General features: G+C 47.1%; 1 protein-coding gene across 3 annotated transcripts in view; it reads right to left on the bottom strand.

Annotated features, from left to right (window-relative positions):
• Positions 1 to 15236, bottom strand: part of zgc:172302 (phospholipid-transporting ATPase ABCA1) — a 32769-nt gene extending 17533 nt beyond the window's left edge. For 2 of the 3 annotated variants that reach the window (XM_034293704.1, XM_034293705.1), the window contains exons 1-25: positions 14940 to 15236; positions 13449 to 13551; positions 12448 to 12541; positions 12023 to 12164; positions 11748 to 11875; positions 11288 to 11409; positions 10831 to 11025; positions 9706 to 9798; positions 9049 to 9286; positions 8691 to 8830; positions 8389 to 8505; positions 7888 to 8079; positions 7433 to 7638; positions 6949 to 7125; positions 6594 to 6816; positions 5773 to 5994; positions 4970 to 5174; positions 4767 to 4880; positions 4506 to 4677; positions 3296 to 3427; positions 1845 to 1984; positions 1532 to 1669; positions 1219 to 1439; positions 1031 to 1088; positions 745 to 947 (exon numbers count right to left, since the gene is read on the bottom strand). In XM_034293704.1, the coding sequence (XP_034149595.1) occupies positions 745 to 947; positions 1031 to 1088; positions 1219 to 1439; positions 1532 to 1669; positions 1845 to 1984; positions 3296 to 3427; positions 4506 to 4677; positions 4767 to 4880; positions 4970 to 5174; positions 5773 to 5994; positions 6594 to 6816; positions 6949 to 7125; positions 7433 to 7638; positions 7888 to 8079; positions 8389 to 8505; positions 8691 to 8830; positions 9049 to 9286; positions 9706 to 9798; positions 10831 to 11025; positions 11288 to 11409; positions 11748 to 11875; positions 12023 to 12164; positions 12448 to 12541; positions 13449 to 13514 (3738 nt within the window). In that variant the 5' untranslated portion in view covers positions 13515 to 13551; positions 14940 to 15236. The remainder of the gene's footprint in view (positions 1 to 744; positions 948 to 1030; positions 1089 to 1218; positions 1440 to 1531; positions 1670 to 1844; positions 1985 to 3295; positions 3428 to 4505; positions 4678 to 4766; positions 4881 to 4969; positions 5175 to 5772; positions 5995 to 6593; positions 6817 to 6948; positions 7126 to 7432; positions 7639 to 7887; positions 8080 to 8388; positions 8506 to 8690; positions 8831 to 9048; positions 9287 to 9705; positions 9799 to 10830; positions 11026 to 11287; positions 11410 to 11747; positions 11876 to 12022; positions 12165 to 12447; positions 12542 to 13448; positions 13552 to 14939) is intronic. The other variant, XM_034293706.1, reaches the window with a different exon arrangement.
• Positions 15237 to 15321: the final 85 nt, after the last annotated feature.

Below are 15321 nucleotides of genomic sequence, written 5' to 3'. Positions count from 1 at the left end.
TTCACACCTGTGGCTTAAGAGCAACTTCCAAGGTGAAGCCTATTTTTAAGCCCTAAATGTGGGTAAGAGTGTGTAATTGTGTGCGAGTGTGTGAATGCCAAGGCGCGCGTTGCTCCGTTAATCTGTTTGATAGCATGTCTGTTTCGATGTCCACCCTTTTCCCTGGCCTTTGTACTGTGTTTGTGTGTTCATACAGATGTTCATACAAATATTCGATTAAATTAATCGAACACGTGCATCAAGTCAAATGTGGAACCCCCTTGGTGGAACAGTTGAAATTAAAACTTCTGTTAAACTTTGAGGTTGAAGCCGTAGGTGACATTGTGCGCTGAACCAATGGGCATCGTATCCTCCTCCGTGAATTTACTAATGGTGTGTTTTGTCGGTGAAATGTCCCACTCACACCTTCAATACCAATGCAAGGGAATCGTGGTCGCTTTTAGCTACACTTGCCCCTGGCTGGTGTCTTTTCCCCAGACTTCCATGTCAACATTATTAGCCACTGTTCATTCAGATATCTCTGTCACTGAAGCGCCAAGATCCAAGATCTCATCTTCTAGTCATCATGGCCAAAATATTGGGCACCTGGTCCTGCCCAGGAATATTATACAACACCCTAAGCATGATGGGATGTTGAAAGCTAAATTACCTCAGAAACCACACCAATGTGGAAGCACCTGCATTTAATACACTTGGTATCCCTTACTTAAGGTGTGTGCGTGTGTGTGTGTGTCCGCTCCTCACCTCCTCCAGTGTGGTGTCTGACAAGCCGTAGCTGGTGATGCCCAGATCAGCCTTCCTGTGGTCCAGCTCGTTGAGGAAGACGGCCAGGCTGCTGTCCTCTGCCGACTTGTGGGGCAGGTTGATGACTGCCTCGCGCCCAACATCCTCCACCAGCCGCGCCCCGGGAACATGGCGCTGCGCCAGGGCCAACAAAGCGGCCAGGTCTGAGGAGGAACGGGGAGGAACTGTTAGCCGTCTGCCATGACGACGCGGAGTCCGCTAACAGAATGCCTCGCAGTGACCCCACCTGGGCCGCTGATGTCACTGCCCAGTCCTGTGTCGTCACTCATGGAGGAGTCACTGTCCTGCAATGCAGAAGGAGAACCAATCAGCAAATGGGTACCTCCAGCATACCCCGCCCTATCGCGATAGTCAAAATAGTCAATGGGGCCCACATTCCCCCCTCTGATCAGAGACACATCTCTGTAGAATCACCTTGGCGACAGCGGGGAGCTTGGTGGCGCTGGCACTAGCGGGGGTCCGACCCTCCAGACCCTCCTTCTTGACCACGGTGAGGTAGTATCCCGTCCCCAGCCGGGCCTTGAGGAAGAGGGGCGAGCCACAGCAGCACAGCTTCCCCTGGGAGATGATGGCGATGCGATCTCCCAGGAGGTCAGCCTCACCCATGTAGTGGGTGGAGAGGATGATGGTGCGATCTGATGGAGGGACACAGAGAACCATTATATTCAACCACATCCGACCTGACGCGTTTACGGATGACGTCGCCACCACGGAGCTCAGCGGGGACCTTTGCGGTACTTGAGCAGCAGGTCCCAGATGCCCCGACGGGAGTAGGGGTCCACCCCGGCTGTGGGCTCGTCCAGGATCACCACCTTAGAACCGCCCACAAACGCTATGGCCACGGACAACTTCCTCTGCATGCCACCTGTCAAAGGAGACCGAGAGAAAGAGGGAGGGGGGATGGAAAGAGACAGAGATGAGAGAGAAATGAGAGAGAGATGAGAGCTCCCGGAATAAAGGTTCGTGTTACTCCACATGTAGCTGCTGTTGAATGTTGTTGTGAGATAAACAGCCGACCGTCATCCGTCAAAGAAACGTACCAGACAGGTTCTTGGTCTGCTCATGTCGTTTGTGCAGCAGACCGACATCCTGGAGGAGCACGTCCAGCTCCTTCTTCACCTCCTCGCTCGACAGGCCCTTCAGACGACCATAGAACCACACGTGTTCCTCCACGGTCAAACTGAACAGAGAATGAGGTCAGAGTCAGAGAGGTGACTGACATCAGGCTACTTCAGAAGGAGGTCAGAGTCAGAGAGGTGACTGACATCAGGCTACTTCAGAAGGAGGTCAGAGTCAGAGAGGTGACTGACATCAGGCTACTTCAGAACGAGGTCAGAGTCAGAGAGGTGACTGACATCAGGCTACTTCAGAAGGAGGTCAGAGTCAGAGAGGTGACTGACATCAGGCTACTTCAGAAGGAGGTCAGAGTCAGAGAGGTGACTGACATCAGGCTACTTCAGAAGGAGGTCAGAGTCAGAGAGGTGACTGACATCAGGCTACTTCAGAAGGAGGTCAGAGTCAGAGAGGTGACTGACATCAGGCTACTTCAGAAGGAGGTCAGAGTCAGAGAGGTGACTGACATCAGGCTACTTCAGAAGGAGGTCAGAGTCAGAGAGGTGACTGACATCAGGCTACTTCAGAAGGAGGTCAGAGTCAGAGAGGTGACTGACATCAGGCTACTTCAGAAGGAGGTCAGAGTCAGAGAGGTGACTGACATCAGGCTACTTCAGAAGGAGGTCAGAGTCAGAGAGGTGACTGACATCAGGCTACTTCAGAAGGAGGTCAGAGTCAGAGAGGTGACTGACATCAGGCTACTTCAGAAGGAGGTCAGAGTCAGAGAGGTGACTGACATCAGGCTACTTCAGAAGGAGGTCAGAGTCAGAGAGGTGACTGACATCAGGCTACTTCAGAACGAGGTCAGAGTCAGAGAGGTGACTGACATCAGGCTACTTCAGAACGAGGTCAGAGTCAGAGAGGTGACTGACATCAGGCTACTTCAGAACGAGGTCAGAGTCAGAGAGGTGACATCAGGCTACTTCAGAAGGAGGTCAGAGTCAGAGAGGTGACTGACATCAGGCTACTTCAGAAGGAGGTCAGAGTCAGAGAGGTGACTGACATCAGACTACTTCAGAAGGAGGTCAGAGTCAGAGAGGTGACTGACATCAGGCTACTTCAGAAGGACGTCTGGGTCCCGATTTTAAGATGGAGCCTGATGGGCACGAGATTTGGTGAAGGAGGCCTTTTGGTATCTTGATTCCACAAGATATTATTCATCTTGGTCCACGTTAGTCCGTCCGCTTTTTGACGGCGTGATTTAGTCATTCCCTTCACCATCAACTAATACATTTATTAATTTGAAAACATCCAAAACAGGTGCCTCATATGTCATTATCACAATGTTATTAATCCCATGCACTAAAACACATGAAATGCAGGAGACATCACGGCATACATTGAAGAGACAGACGGAGATCAGAGGAAAAAGGCTCACATGTCAAAGAGCACATTGTGCTGAGGACACACTCCCAGAGTCTTCCTGATGGTGTCCATGTCATAGCGGATGTCCATGCCCTTAATGTACACGGTTCCAGCCGTGGGGGGGAACAGACCCGTCAGGATAGACCTGGCAATGGAAACAACAGAGCTGTGCATGAAGCCCTGAGATCAGTGGGGTAAACACATGAAATAGGCTCACTCCTTTTCCTGAAACAGTCATCAATAAGCACAAGAGCCTCCAGCCCACAGGATTTGCAAAGAATGTATGACTAAGATGTTAAAGCGCAGGCTTTCAACTTTAATTTCAGGACAGTTCCTAACATAAACTGTGTAGGAATTATGGCCATTTTTATATATAGACCCCCCATATTAGAGGACAGAATGATCATTAACATAGTCATCATATTTAGTACTTGGTTGGAAATCTTTTGCATTCAAAGACATCCTGAGGTCAGTGACCTGTAGACATCTCCAGACAGAAGCTACAAAGTCTTCCCCGGTGATGCTTTGCCAGGCCTGAAATAATTTACAGTTCCAGAGTGTTTTGGGCATTTCTGCCTTCAGACAGGTTATTCAGTCAAGAAAATCCCAGTTTTGGGCCCAAAAACTGGGATCCTTGTTAGATTTAGCAGTACAGTTTAGATCATTGTCCTGCTGTCAATTGAAGTTCAGTCCAATGAGTTTTGAGGTATTTGACTGGATCTGAGCAGACAAGGTGTTGGGGAACTTCAGATTTTGTCTGCCATCAGCGGTCACACCACTGCTGTTCCAGAGCCAGATTTAAGCTATACTGTACATGGCCAAAACACAACACCCCCTACACCATGTTTCACAGATCAGTTGATAAACCAGTTACATTATTTTCTCCAAACGTTCCTATTTCCATTAGTCAGGTTCACGCTCCTGATGTGGCTGACAGTTCTTTATGGGGTGTTTTCATTGTGGTGAGCATTTTTTGGTCATTCAACATGGACATGTACATGCTTTTATTTCTAAAGGGTTTAGCTGATAGTCTGTGCGGAAATCCCATTATCAACGTTTCATTTCAAAGTCCTGGATAACAGAGCCAAAACAGCTAACATTTTGGACTGCACCGTATTTTTCTGGAGAGTAGGTTCAGGTTGACATGGTGGTGTTAGCGGATGTTGCCATTTGTAACACTAAGTTAAATGTGATTTAATGTTTTGTTCAAGCGCAGCCCTTACAAGGTAGTGGTTTTGCCAGCTCCGTTGTGTCCCAGAAAAGAAGTGATCTGGCCTTCGTAGAACTTTAGGTTGAGGTGGTTGACTGCCAGCTTTGCGCCTTTCTTGTAGATTTTGACGAGGTTGCGGATGGCCACGCCCAGTACGAGATGAGTGGGTTCGGCTTCAATACGATCTGAGACAGGACAGAGGTTCGGGAGAAATGAATCTCCAAAAACCAGTGTTCAAATTCAAATGTTTTATGTTATTTGTAGCGTGGGTTACCATCTTCCTGTCCTGTGGGAGCAGGAGGAATGGGCATGCCGGCTTCTAGAGGGATTCCTCCCCAGAAGTTTAAAGAGAACACAAAATTCCACGGCCTGGGTACCCCATACTGCCCTGGACAGAAGATCCACACAACGTGTGTTTAGTCATAGCAGTAGGAGTGCGGTTTTAACTCGTCAGTCTGCCACAGGGGATTTTCTCACCTGGGAATACGGCTTCAATGTACCAGGCGGCCACAGCATAGACAAAAGCATCGACGTACAGCATAACTATAGACGTGGTGAAACTGTAGGTGTCTCCCTCCCTGGGACTGGAGCGCAGGTTGAACCACTGGATACCAACTCCTTGCTCCTCAAACTGGGAGAAATACTCACAGCCAAAGCCAAAGGCCACAGGAGAGAACAGGCTCTGTGGGGACAGAGATGAGAACTAACTGTAGTACTGTAGTAATATCAGACAGTGGTGTAATTGAGGATGCAGTGTGTGGAGAGAAGAATGTGTGTTATGAGGACTCACAGCTATGATCCAGTGTGTGGAGAGAAGAATGTGCGTTATGAGGACTCACGGCTATGATCCAGTGTGTGGAGAGAAGAATGTGCGTTATGAGGACTCACAGCTATGATCCAGTGTGTGGAGAGAAGAATGTGCGTTATGAGGACTCACGGCTATGATCCAGTGTGTGGAGAGAAGAATGTGCGTTATGAGGACTCACGGCAATGATCCAGTGTGTGGAGAGAAGAATGTGCGTTATGAGGACTCACGGCTATGATCCAGTGTGTGGAGAGAAGAATGTGCGTTATGAGGACTCACGGCTATGATCCAGTGTGTGGAGAGAAGAATGTGTGTTATGAGGACTCACTGCTATGATCCAGTGTGTGGAGAGAAGAATGTGCGTTATGAGGACTCACGGCTATGATCCAGTGTGTGGAGAGAAGAATGTGTGTTATGAGGACTCACGGCTATGATCCAGTGTGTGGAGAGAAGAATGTGTGTTATGAGGACTCACGGCTAAGACGCGGTGACTGGTAGTGAGGTGGTCTCTCCAGGCCACACACAACACATAGGGCAGGTAGAGGGCAAAGTAGATGAGGCCTCCGCAGGCGGCCGCCAGGTTAGCCCGGGAGAAGAAGGTGCTGATGAGGAAACACTGCATGATGGTGGCTGTTGCGAAGGCCGTAAGGAAAAAGAAGACCACCGCTGGGTTGCTGTAGGGCAGGATGTCCCCCCACTGATGAAACCGGACGCCAAGACCACACAGGAAGAGCAAAATGGTGAGACCACAGGGATCCACCTCCAGAATGTCTCACCGAATAAGACTCTTAAGGTGCGTGTTACATTCAAATGGGTCCATACTGCAACAGCTGAAACAGTGCAGTGCCATGTAGGGCCACGACACCAGTCATTCATCCAAGGCTACGAAGCAGTTAGCACTATAAGCCTGGCCAAATTTCCTGAACTGTTTTATTTTTGGATTCTATAAATGTGTAAAAAGAATTACTGCTTTAAATATCGAGTTCATGAAATGGTACTGAGTCCCTGTGAGTAACAAAAGGAAGAATGTGGGTTGTGCTGTAAATGTGGGAAAGGAAGAATGAGGTAAACGTAAACCTTTTTTCAGGACGGGGGTAGGTGCAGATCGATGAGTTTTAGGACAGGATAGAGGACACACAACAGGGGGCAGGAAGGGATAAAGGAACATGTTGTTTCCTAGCATGAATATGCAGACTCTTAATAAATACTGATGACTCTCAAGTTACGTAGATAAACGGCTAATTGTGCCAAGAGAATTCTGTCTCTGTAGATGGAGTTGCCATCACAAACATCTACCTTGAGCAGAGCGATGAGGAGCCAGGCGCTGATGAGGAAGGGCACCAGACTGCTGAGGAACCAGCTGAACCACAGCTGGCCCGTGCCCAGACCCATGATCCTCATGGTCTCCTTGAGCCGGGCCTCCTTCTCGTACACCATGCCTTTGATGATCATGGCCACCGAATAGATCCACGCCAGCGTCATGAACAGGGGCAGCGAGCGATTCAGCACACGCAGGAACCTGGAGGCGGGACAGTCGAGATGTGTGAGGTGACATGGCCTTAGATGACGTGGTACATGACCGCTCTTTTGGATGTGATCCGCGTGAACATCCAGGCCAGGCGTCAACACGCCACGTCCCGCTGGTACTCACACGTCATCCACATAGCAGGGGTAGGGCATCTGCTGTATGTAGACGCCGGTGGTCGGCTGGACGCCGCTCAGCACACGGGCTACGGCCCGCTCCACCAGGTCCTGGACGTATACGAAGCCGCCCCGGATGTAGCGCATGTCACTGAAGGGGTCCGCTGCCGGGCCCGGGTCCCAGAACCTGAAGGGAAAAACATTCCCATCAGAAACTGCATTTGCTGTCCTTTCGAAAACCCCATGCAGGTGTCCTGACATTTAATGTAAAAAAAAAAAAATTTGCCCGAAAAATGTGTTAAGATAAACGACAACTTTCAGGCAGAGGGCAACAGAGCTTTTTAAAAAGTGGTCTGTAAGTACGGTAAAAACCACTAAAATCCCCCTAGACTTGGATCAATCATAATCCGGACCCAAAGTACTGGCTAATTCGAGCCTCGACTCAGAGTCCAAACCATATCACTGGCCATGCGGAACACCTCAGGTGAGCGTACCTGTCCTTGATCTTGTTGGTGCGAGCCACATCGTCAATGTCCATGCGTATCTTGTAGGTGACGTGCGGAGGCAGGCTAGACGAGGAGGTGTTGGGCAGGAGGAAGACGATCCCAGCCCAGAACTCCCTCTGCTCCAGCAGCTCCAAAGCCCGGTCAATCATCTGTCCCTCAGTGGCGACTCCCTCCAGCTTGTTCAAGGAGAAGCACTGAGACGATACAAGGCCATGAGTAGTGTGTTTACAGCACAAGAGACTAGTGAATCTAACACACACACACACAATACCAAACCCGACTAAATCTGTGGTACAGCAACTTATTACACTGTTTTTCCTCAAACATTTGGGTGCCCGGAGTTCTTTTGTGATCGCTAATCAAACAGGGAGGTCCACATAATCAGAACATTACTTCCAGGGGGTTAAAACAAAAAAACTGTGTGTTGGAGGACAGGTCCATACCTGGGTGACTTGGGCCAGGGTTGTGATGCTGTTGTTGAAGTCGCTGTACACATCCAGCCAGGTCGGGGGTGCTCCTTCTTTCCTAGGTCCGTTGGGCGTGGACAGGAAGTGGGCAATGCGCTTGGCCGTCCAGGAAGTGTTCTCCAGCTGCAGGTTGACCAACACAGCCACCTCTGGACGCCTAAGCAGATCCTGTTCCACAGAGGAAGAGACACGGTTGGCCAACGGTGCCAACTGAAGAGGACTGGAATGGCAAAAGCCAACCAGAAATAGTAACACTCTCCCTGGGGAGGCTGTAATTCCTAGAAGTCCTGGTGAGATCATGTGGGATGGACTACTTGGCACTTAATCACATGTACAGTACACGGCAGACAGCACACAAACACAACATATAACATGTCACGTATACCAACACACGCCATGTCATAGCTAGTATCTGTGTGCTCATGGGGAAGGTTCTCAGATTTCTTTGGTAATGTATATTAATAACCCCTTCAGCACCTGCAGCAGCTGTATCTCCACACTGCTCTCCATGTAGGTCTTGACACGAGGTCCCAGCTCCGCCCAGGCACCGTTCAGGTCCTCTAAGATCTGCAGGTCCTGGAAGGTCTTGTTCACCTACAAGTGGCGCCAGGGGGTTGTGGACAGTACAGGGAAAGGCTGCATTTACTGACCTTGGCAGTGCTTTGTGTTTGGTAGGACAGAAGGTAAAACATGCCTGAGGTGTCGAAGAGGAGGCTCTGCAGCCTGATGAGGGGCCTAATAAAGCAGTGTGCCTTAAAAAACAACGGGGCCTGGTGTACCTCCTTCATGACGTCGCGTACGGCGGGGGTGTCAGGGGTGTAGAGCAGCTTGCCCGTGAACAGGGGCTTGATCCCTCGCCACACGATGCGTGACAGGGGGTTGGACTCCAGGCTCCGGACCAAGGATTTACAGTACGGGCCTGGGAGAAACCCGGCCACAAGACATTCTAATAAATAGGCTCATAACATGTTTTAAAGACAACACAATACACCGTTTCCACATTCCGCAAAAGAGGTAAACCAACACCAGTTTAATGATCTATAGCCGCTGTAGCTTGTCTAGCGAGCAATTCGTATTGGCTAATGCTAGCACAAACACTGACCCAAGTAAATGTAGAATGGTGAACTCTGAACTCACTGGTGACGTTGTCCTTGTCCATGTCGGTGTCCTCCGTCCCGTTCTTGCCCAGGAAGGATTTAAGGTCGTTGTCCTCGTACCAGTTCAACGATGGGATCCTCTCCCCGCCCACCTCAGGGTGCCCACACATGATCCGTGAGAAGGCCCTGAAGCTCTCCTGAGGCGGCGCCGAGCGGTTCTCCGGTGAGAGCAGCCGCAGCTCAGCGTTCAGCTCTGCGAAGCTGGAGAGAGACGACAGCTAGAAGGAAAAAGAGAGAGGGAAGTGAGAAGGATGAGAAAGACGATGAGAAAGGAGAAAGAGGAGGAATAGAGAGAGAACGTAGCAGAGAGGGAGGAAAAGGAGAGAGGAAAGGAGAGAGGAAAGCAATGAAAGTACTTATTCATGCTTAAACCATCTAACGATAGAAGAAGCTAATCACTAAGTCCGAGAAAGATTCTAAGACTTTCCTGCGCCATGGACATTGAAATTATGGGATTCCTTGTTTGTGTGAAAGCAATGTCAGAGAAGATCATCAAGTAATAATTGAGTAATAACGATAACATGCATTGCATTGAATTGTGTACTGCCACAGCGTCTTGTAACTTGCTGCTAACAGCGTGTGAGCATCATAAAGGGGGAAAAATGACACAAAAACAACATGGAAACAGCCAACTTACATCATCCATGAGCACGGCCAACTCTTTGGACACGGAGGTGACCGACTGACTGATGACTCGGAGGTCACCGGCGTTGGCCAGGAGTCTTTCTCTCTGAGGGAGGAATGTAGAATAAAGCTCTATTTTGGTCTCGTCACTCCAAATTACAGTGTGCCAGAAGCTGTGAGGCGTGTCAAGGTGTTGTCGGGCATTTTGGAACTGGGCTTTTTTGTGGCACTGGCCCATTAAAGGCTTCTTTCTGGCAAATCGACCACGCAGCTCATCTTTGTTCAAGGTCGTATCGTGCTCCTTGAAACAACCACACGTTCTTTTACCAGAGCAGCTTGTATTTCTCCTGAGGTTACATGTGGGTTTTTCTTTGTATCCCCAACAATTCTTCTGGCAGTTTTGGCTGAAATCTTTCTTGGTCTATCTCCCCTTGGCTTGGTATCACGAGATCCCCGAATTTTCCACTTCGTAATAAGTGATTGAACAGTACTGACTGGCATTTGCAAGGCTTAGGGTATATTTTTTCATATCCTTTTCCATCTAAAGTTCCATTACCTTGTTATGCAGGTCTTTTGACAGTTCTTTTCTGCTCCCCATGGCTCAGTATCTAGCCTGCTGCATCCACGTGAGAGCCAACAAACTCATTTACTATTTATACACAGACACCAATTACAATTTAAAGCCTCAAGTGTGGGAAATTCACACTTAATTGCCATTTTCACCTGTGTGTGTCACCTTGTGCGTAACAAGGCCAAACATTCAAGGGTATGTAAAATGTCTGTTATCATTATGAATTAAAAAGGAGCCAAACAACTACGTGATAATAAATGGCTTCATATTATCACTTTCCTTGAATAAAATATTTATTGCATGATCAGTCATATTTTCAAAATCAGTGCCAATATTTTACAATTTCTGCCAGGTTTGCAAACTTATGAGCACAAATGTAACTTAATGTAGACATTTCTTATAACTATATCTGTATTTTACATTGACTGGGAGGAATATTTGCCTGCTCTATGTTACAGTACCGCTTCAACAGTGTCATGTTCAAGGGCTTTCTTGCATGCATCAAGTCCCTGCCCACAGCATTTCGTAAGGATACACAATAACATGAAAAGCCACTGAAAAACTGACCGTGAAGAACTTGCTGAAGTCCAGCTGGGAGAGGAAGAGCTGCTCTGCTTGGAGCAGGGTGCCGGCCGGGATGGCACAGAGCTGGTTCTGTAGATCCTCCATAGAGTCGCCTCGTTCCACGGTGAGGAACCGGCTCAGCACAGTGGCATTGCACACAATGTCCTTCAGCATACTCCCAGTGCCTGCCAGAGAAACCTAGGGTCCCACGGGGTCAAGAACATCCCCAAAGACACAGAAGATTATGTACTTTAGGTTCACGGCTGTAATGATGTCTGCTGCCAGGTGATGTTCAAGTGCACAGCTGATTCAATTGGGGATTTCAATGTGCAAAAACACACAGTTAAACCAGGACGTGTACCCAGCTTTCCCACTAACTTCGGGTGCTTTTAGTCCGACTGTGAATCTGTGTGTTGGTGGTTGATGGCGGTGGCATAAAGGGGCTTGTCGCGGTGCTTACCACCTGAAAGTTCAGACGGGCCCTCAACAGCTGGTCTAGCGCAGAGGGAGACAGGCTGCCATTGGTCAAGAGGAAGTTGGAGAATGTCTGATTGGCCCTGAGGTATTCAATCACAGGAAGATCTGCGATATAACACACAAGAAAAAGACAAATCAGGACAGCAACTGATAACAGAGAGACAGGCTAACCAACAGACATTCCTGACGCTATTTACATTGACATGAGACAAACCACAAAAGAAGATCATCAGACTGCAACACTCTGGTCCATTGTTCACCATCTCACATAAACGCGGCATACATTATCATCCCAAAGGAAGTGCATGCCAAGTCAGTTTTTTGATGAGACGTTCTCCTTTCATCTAGATTAAATATGCTAAATAAACAGGTAACTGACCTACCAAACCTAACTGTCCCAACCCCCTGCTATATAGGGACATGCTGAATAGACAACCACATACTTGGCCATGCGCCTGGTCTCTCTCCAAGTCTCTGTATTGTATCAAGAAGGTCCTGGAAGCCGGAGAAGGCAGTCTGGTTGCCACTGTAGGACAGGATTGACTGGGCGTCCACTAGGAGTCGAGAGAGTCTACAAGGGTGAAGTATATAAAATCATGTACTTGTAACACTTTGTTGGAAACACACTGAAACAAACCTGGCTCAAAGCCCTGATGTTCACCATCAGTCAATTAGGTTATTCGGCCACACCCACTCCCTCCTTCTGCAGTATACCCACATGGAGTTGTCAAAGTTGCCCACCCGCCCTGGGGTTTCCCCCGGAGTGGGGCCTTGGAAGCAGGGGTTGTTGATATTGCAGATAATCCCCTGAACCCAAGGTACAGTGCCTGCTGAGGGAAGTGCCTTGTTGGGGAAATGACCTGGAATGACACACACACACAAACATTTTGTTTAATGAAATACACACAAAGTGAATTTAGTGACTTAAAGAACGATAAAAAAAACATATGCAAGGGAACTTCAGATATGGACAATCCAGACCATAACAAGTTCATCAAATCCTGCGTGGCAGTCAGAATCAATCTCACCTAATGAACACACTTCATTGAAGCAGCAGCATTTAACCAGTTACAGCAAAGCTAGTAGGCAACTTAAACTCAAGAAGCACTTTATGCGAGAGTAGACTGACTGATGGGGACTCACATTGGCTCTGCTTGTAAGGAGGATGAGAGCGACGAACTGCGATGAGGATGAGGAACAGAAACAGAGGCCAGACCAGTTCAATAATCAACTGGATCTGGAGGAGATAGGATTGAGAACACACCTTCATCACCAAACATGTTAGGGTAACAGTGGCTAGTAGCTACCACTGCCTTTCCAATCTGACTTTGACGTTTTGGTTCATAATGGCTCGATTCACTCATTAGGCTGCAGTTTCCATATCAATATCATTTCTGATGAGAGAATATGTTCAGTAAGGACCTCAGAAGCATACGTTATGATTTTGTGACGCCGGCCATCTACTGTTACACCCCTGAACATGGCCCAATGATGCCAAAGTGGGTGGAGTGACTTTCCTGCCTGTTGGTCCCTGTCCTGGGTTACCCTTGGATAGGGCCATAGGGTCACTGGACCCCCCTGTCTCGGCACCAAGGTTTTTACGCTGCTATATTATTGTGCCGGGGGAGTAGGGTCAGTTCTCCTTTTTAAATCTAAGGTACACATTCACTTAATTTCCCTGGTGTCCTGCTCTGGCTTTATTTTAGGAGGACATAAGCCTTTGGACCACACTTCAGGACTACCAGGCCCAAAGACCCATTGCTGTCCCGGTCCTTGTCCATCTGGTCATGCTTCTATCCTGGATTATGTTTTACAGACTCTGGACACAGCCCACATGCATTTATTAATTACTACAATTTTTACTCTCAAAATGTTCAGAGCCAGAAGAGGACTGGTCACCCCTCAGAGTCTGGTTCCTCTCTAGGTTCCTTCCTAAGTTTTGGCACTTCCAGTTCTTCCTAATCACTGTGCATCAACCCTGTTGTTGCTTGCGCTTTGGGGTTTTAGACTGGCTGTCACTTTGAGACAATTGCTGATGTACATCGGGCTTCATAAAATACATTGGATTGATTGATAGCCGGCTGAAGTCTGTTGAAACTAAATTACTGAATCAGGGATCTGTCTCAGGAGTGCTCATTATTAACCTTGTTCCTCCTGCGGTAAGTGATGTTCTTCCAGAGAAGAAGCAAGAGCTGAGTCCCAATCCCCATGTTGCGCTGCAAGGTGCTATTAAGCCATAGTTCAGCACTATAGGAACAAAACATGACGGAGAAAAGAGTCAGAAGATAATGAACTAGACAGCTGTGGTGTCATCAACAGATTTCTAACAGGCAGAAAAACAGGAACATTTGTGATGTCAATTGATTTCGTATTTACACACTGCATGGCTAAATCAGGTGCAAATGGGAGCACACCGTCCATAAGTCCTACTTCACAGGGAGTCTAAAGAGCCTGATGGATCACGACAGGCCAGCTTAATCCAGAGAAGCTCTTTTAAAACACATTTGCAGTCCAGATAGGGTTGGAAATGTCGTATTTTGATGTTATCCAAAACGCAACATCTAAACGTAAAGAATCGCATAAACACCATTGTCACGGAGAAGACAACGTTGATACGCTCAGGGGATCATCCTGCAATCCTCATTACCTTAACTGGTTCACAAGATTTTGTGATTTCCATATCAACTTTTGCTCAGCAAGTGTCTTTTGAATATTTCCACGTCCAATATTGTCTATAAACAGCACTTGAGTCATACACTTGTGTATTTCTACGAGTATAAAATTTTTTACAACAATATATTAATCTGTAGTAAATCGCTATAACATGCTCGTTACCATGACGAGCAAATGAATAAATACGACATCACATTGCATGTATAAGGATTTTCTTTTTCTCTAAACCTCTCTTTACACGCACCAGATCACAAGGTGAGGCTAGAGTCAGTTATGCAATGACTCAATGGAACACAATTGAGTTGAAGATCCAGGTGGGTAAAGACCAACATATCTACCCAAACCTAACCTGGTATAACACCCACAGAGTATATTAACAATGACGCCTAAAATAAATAATACAATCTTTTGATTTTAATGACCATGTTTATAGCCAAGAGTTGACAGCAGTCATAACAATTCAGACAATGTCGGGTCAACAGCGGAGAAAGAATATGTATAACAGCATGTCAAAACAGGAAGCAAGCTATAAGACTCTAGAAACAAATCATAACACATTATTAATTCTTAAAATTAATGTACACAAATAAAACACTGTCTTTATCAAATCAGAATTTAATGCTTAAAAAAACGTTTATACCCGTACAATGCCTTCAAACAAGTCGTTAAAATTGTTACACAAGCCATACAACTATGGAGCTAAATATATGTAAATATCTTATTAAACCAAACCATAAAAGCAGAGGCATAATAATACAACTAAATAATAGAAGGTTGCACAGGTTGTAACAGCTCCTCAAGTGTATTTGAGATGAACATGGACCATTCATGACCCAGTGATGCGCATGCTAAAGTGTTTAACATCACAGTAATCATCATACGCAGCATTACAGATAAATGTTAATTTTGTATCTTGGAGGAATAACCGTACAGGCCTGAAAATTCCTTATTGGTTTACTTACATTCTGCATGAATGACAATATTCCTTTTCTTCAGTGTAGACGTCCCAGAGAAGTCTCTTCCGTCATTCATCGGCATAAACTCTCCTATACAAGTGTTTGTAATCGGAGACTACATCTACAACTACCCGCCCACTGCACGATGTTGATTGGCTAATAGAAGATTATGAAAGCGGTCACAAAGACCGGTTTCCAATTTCATTGGTTATAACACCCGCAATTCTACCTATATCTTGGCACACAAAGGAGGCAATTGGCCAGGAGCAGACTTATGACAGTGTTGCACAAGGTTGACTACGAGAAAAACGTAATACGTTCGGCAACATAATCCACAACACAATGTATTAGGCACATGTGATTAGGTAATAAAAAACGATCCAAAACA

This window comes from Esox lucius, chromosome 8 (genome assembly GCF_011004845.1).
Source record: "Esox lucius isolate fEsoLuc1 chromosome 8, fEsoLuc1.pri, whole genome shotgun sequence".
Classification (NCBI taxonomy): domain Eukaryota; kingdom Metazoa; phylum Chordata; class Actinopteri; order Esociformes; family Esocidae; genus Esox; species Esox lucius.
The sequence above is the reverse complement of the archived record's forward strand: the minus strand, read 5'-3'. Positions and strand labels throughout refer to the sequence as shown.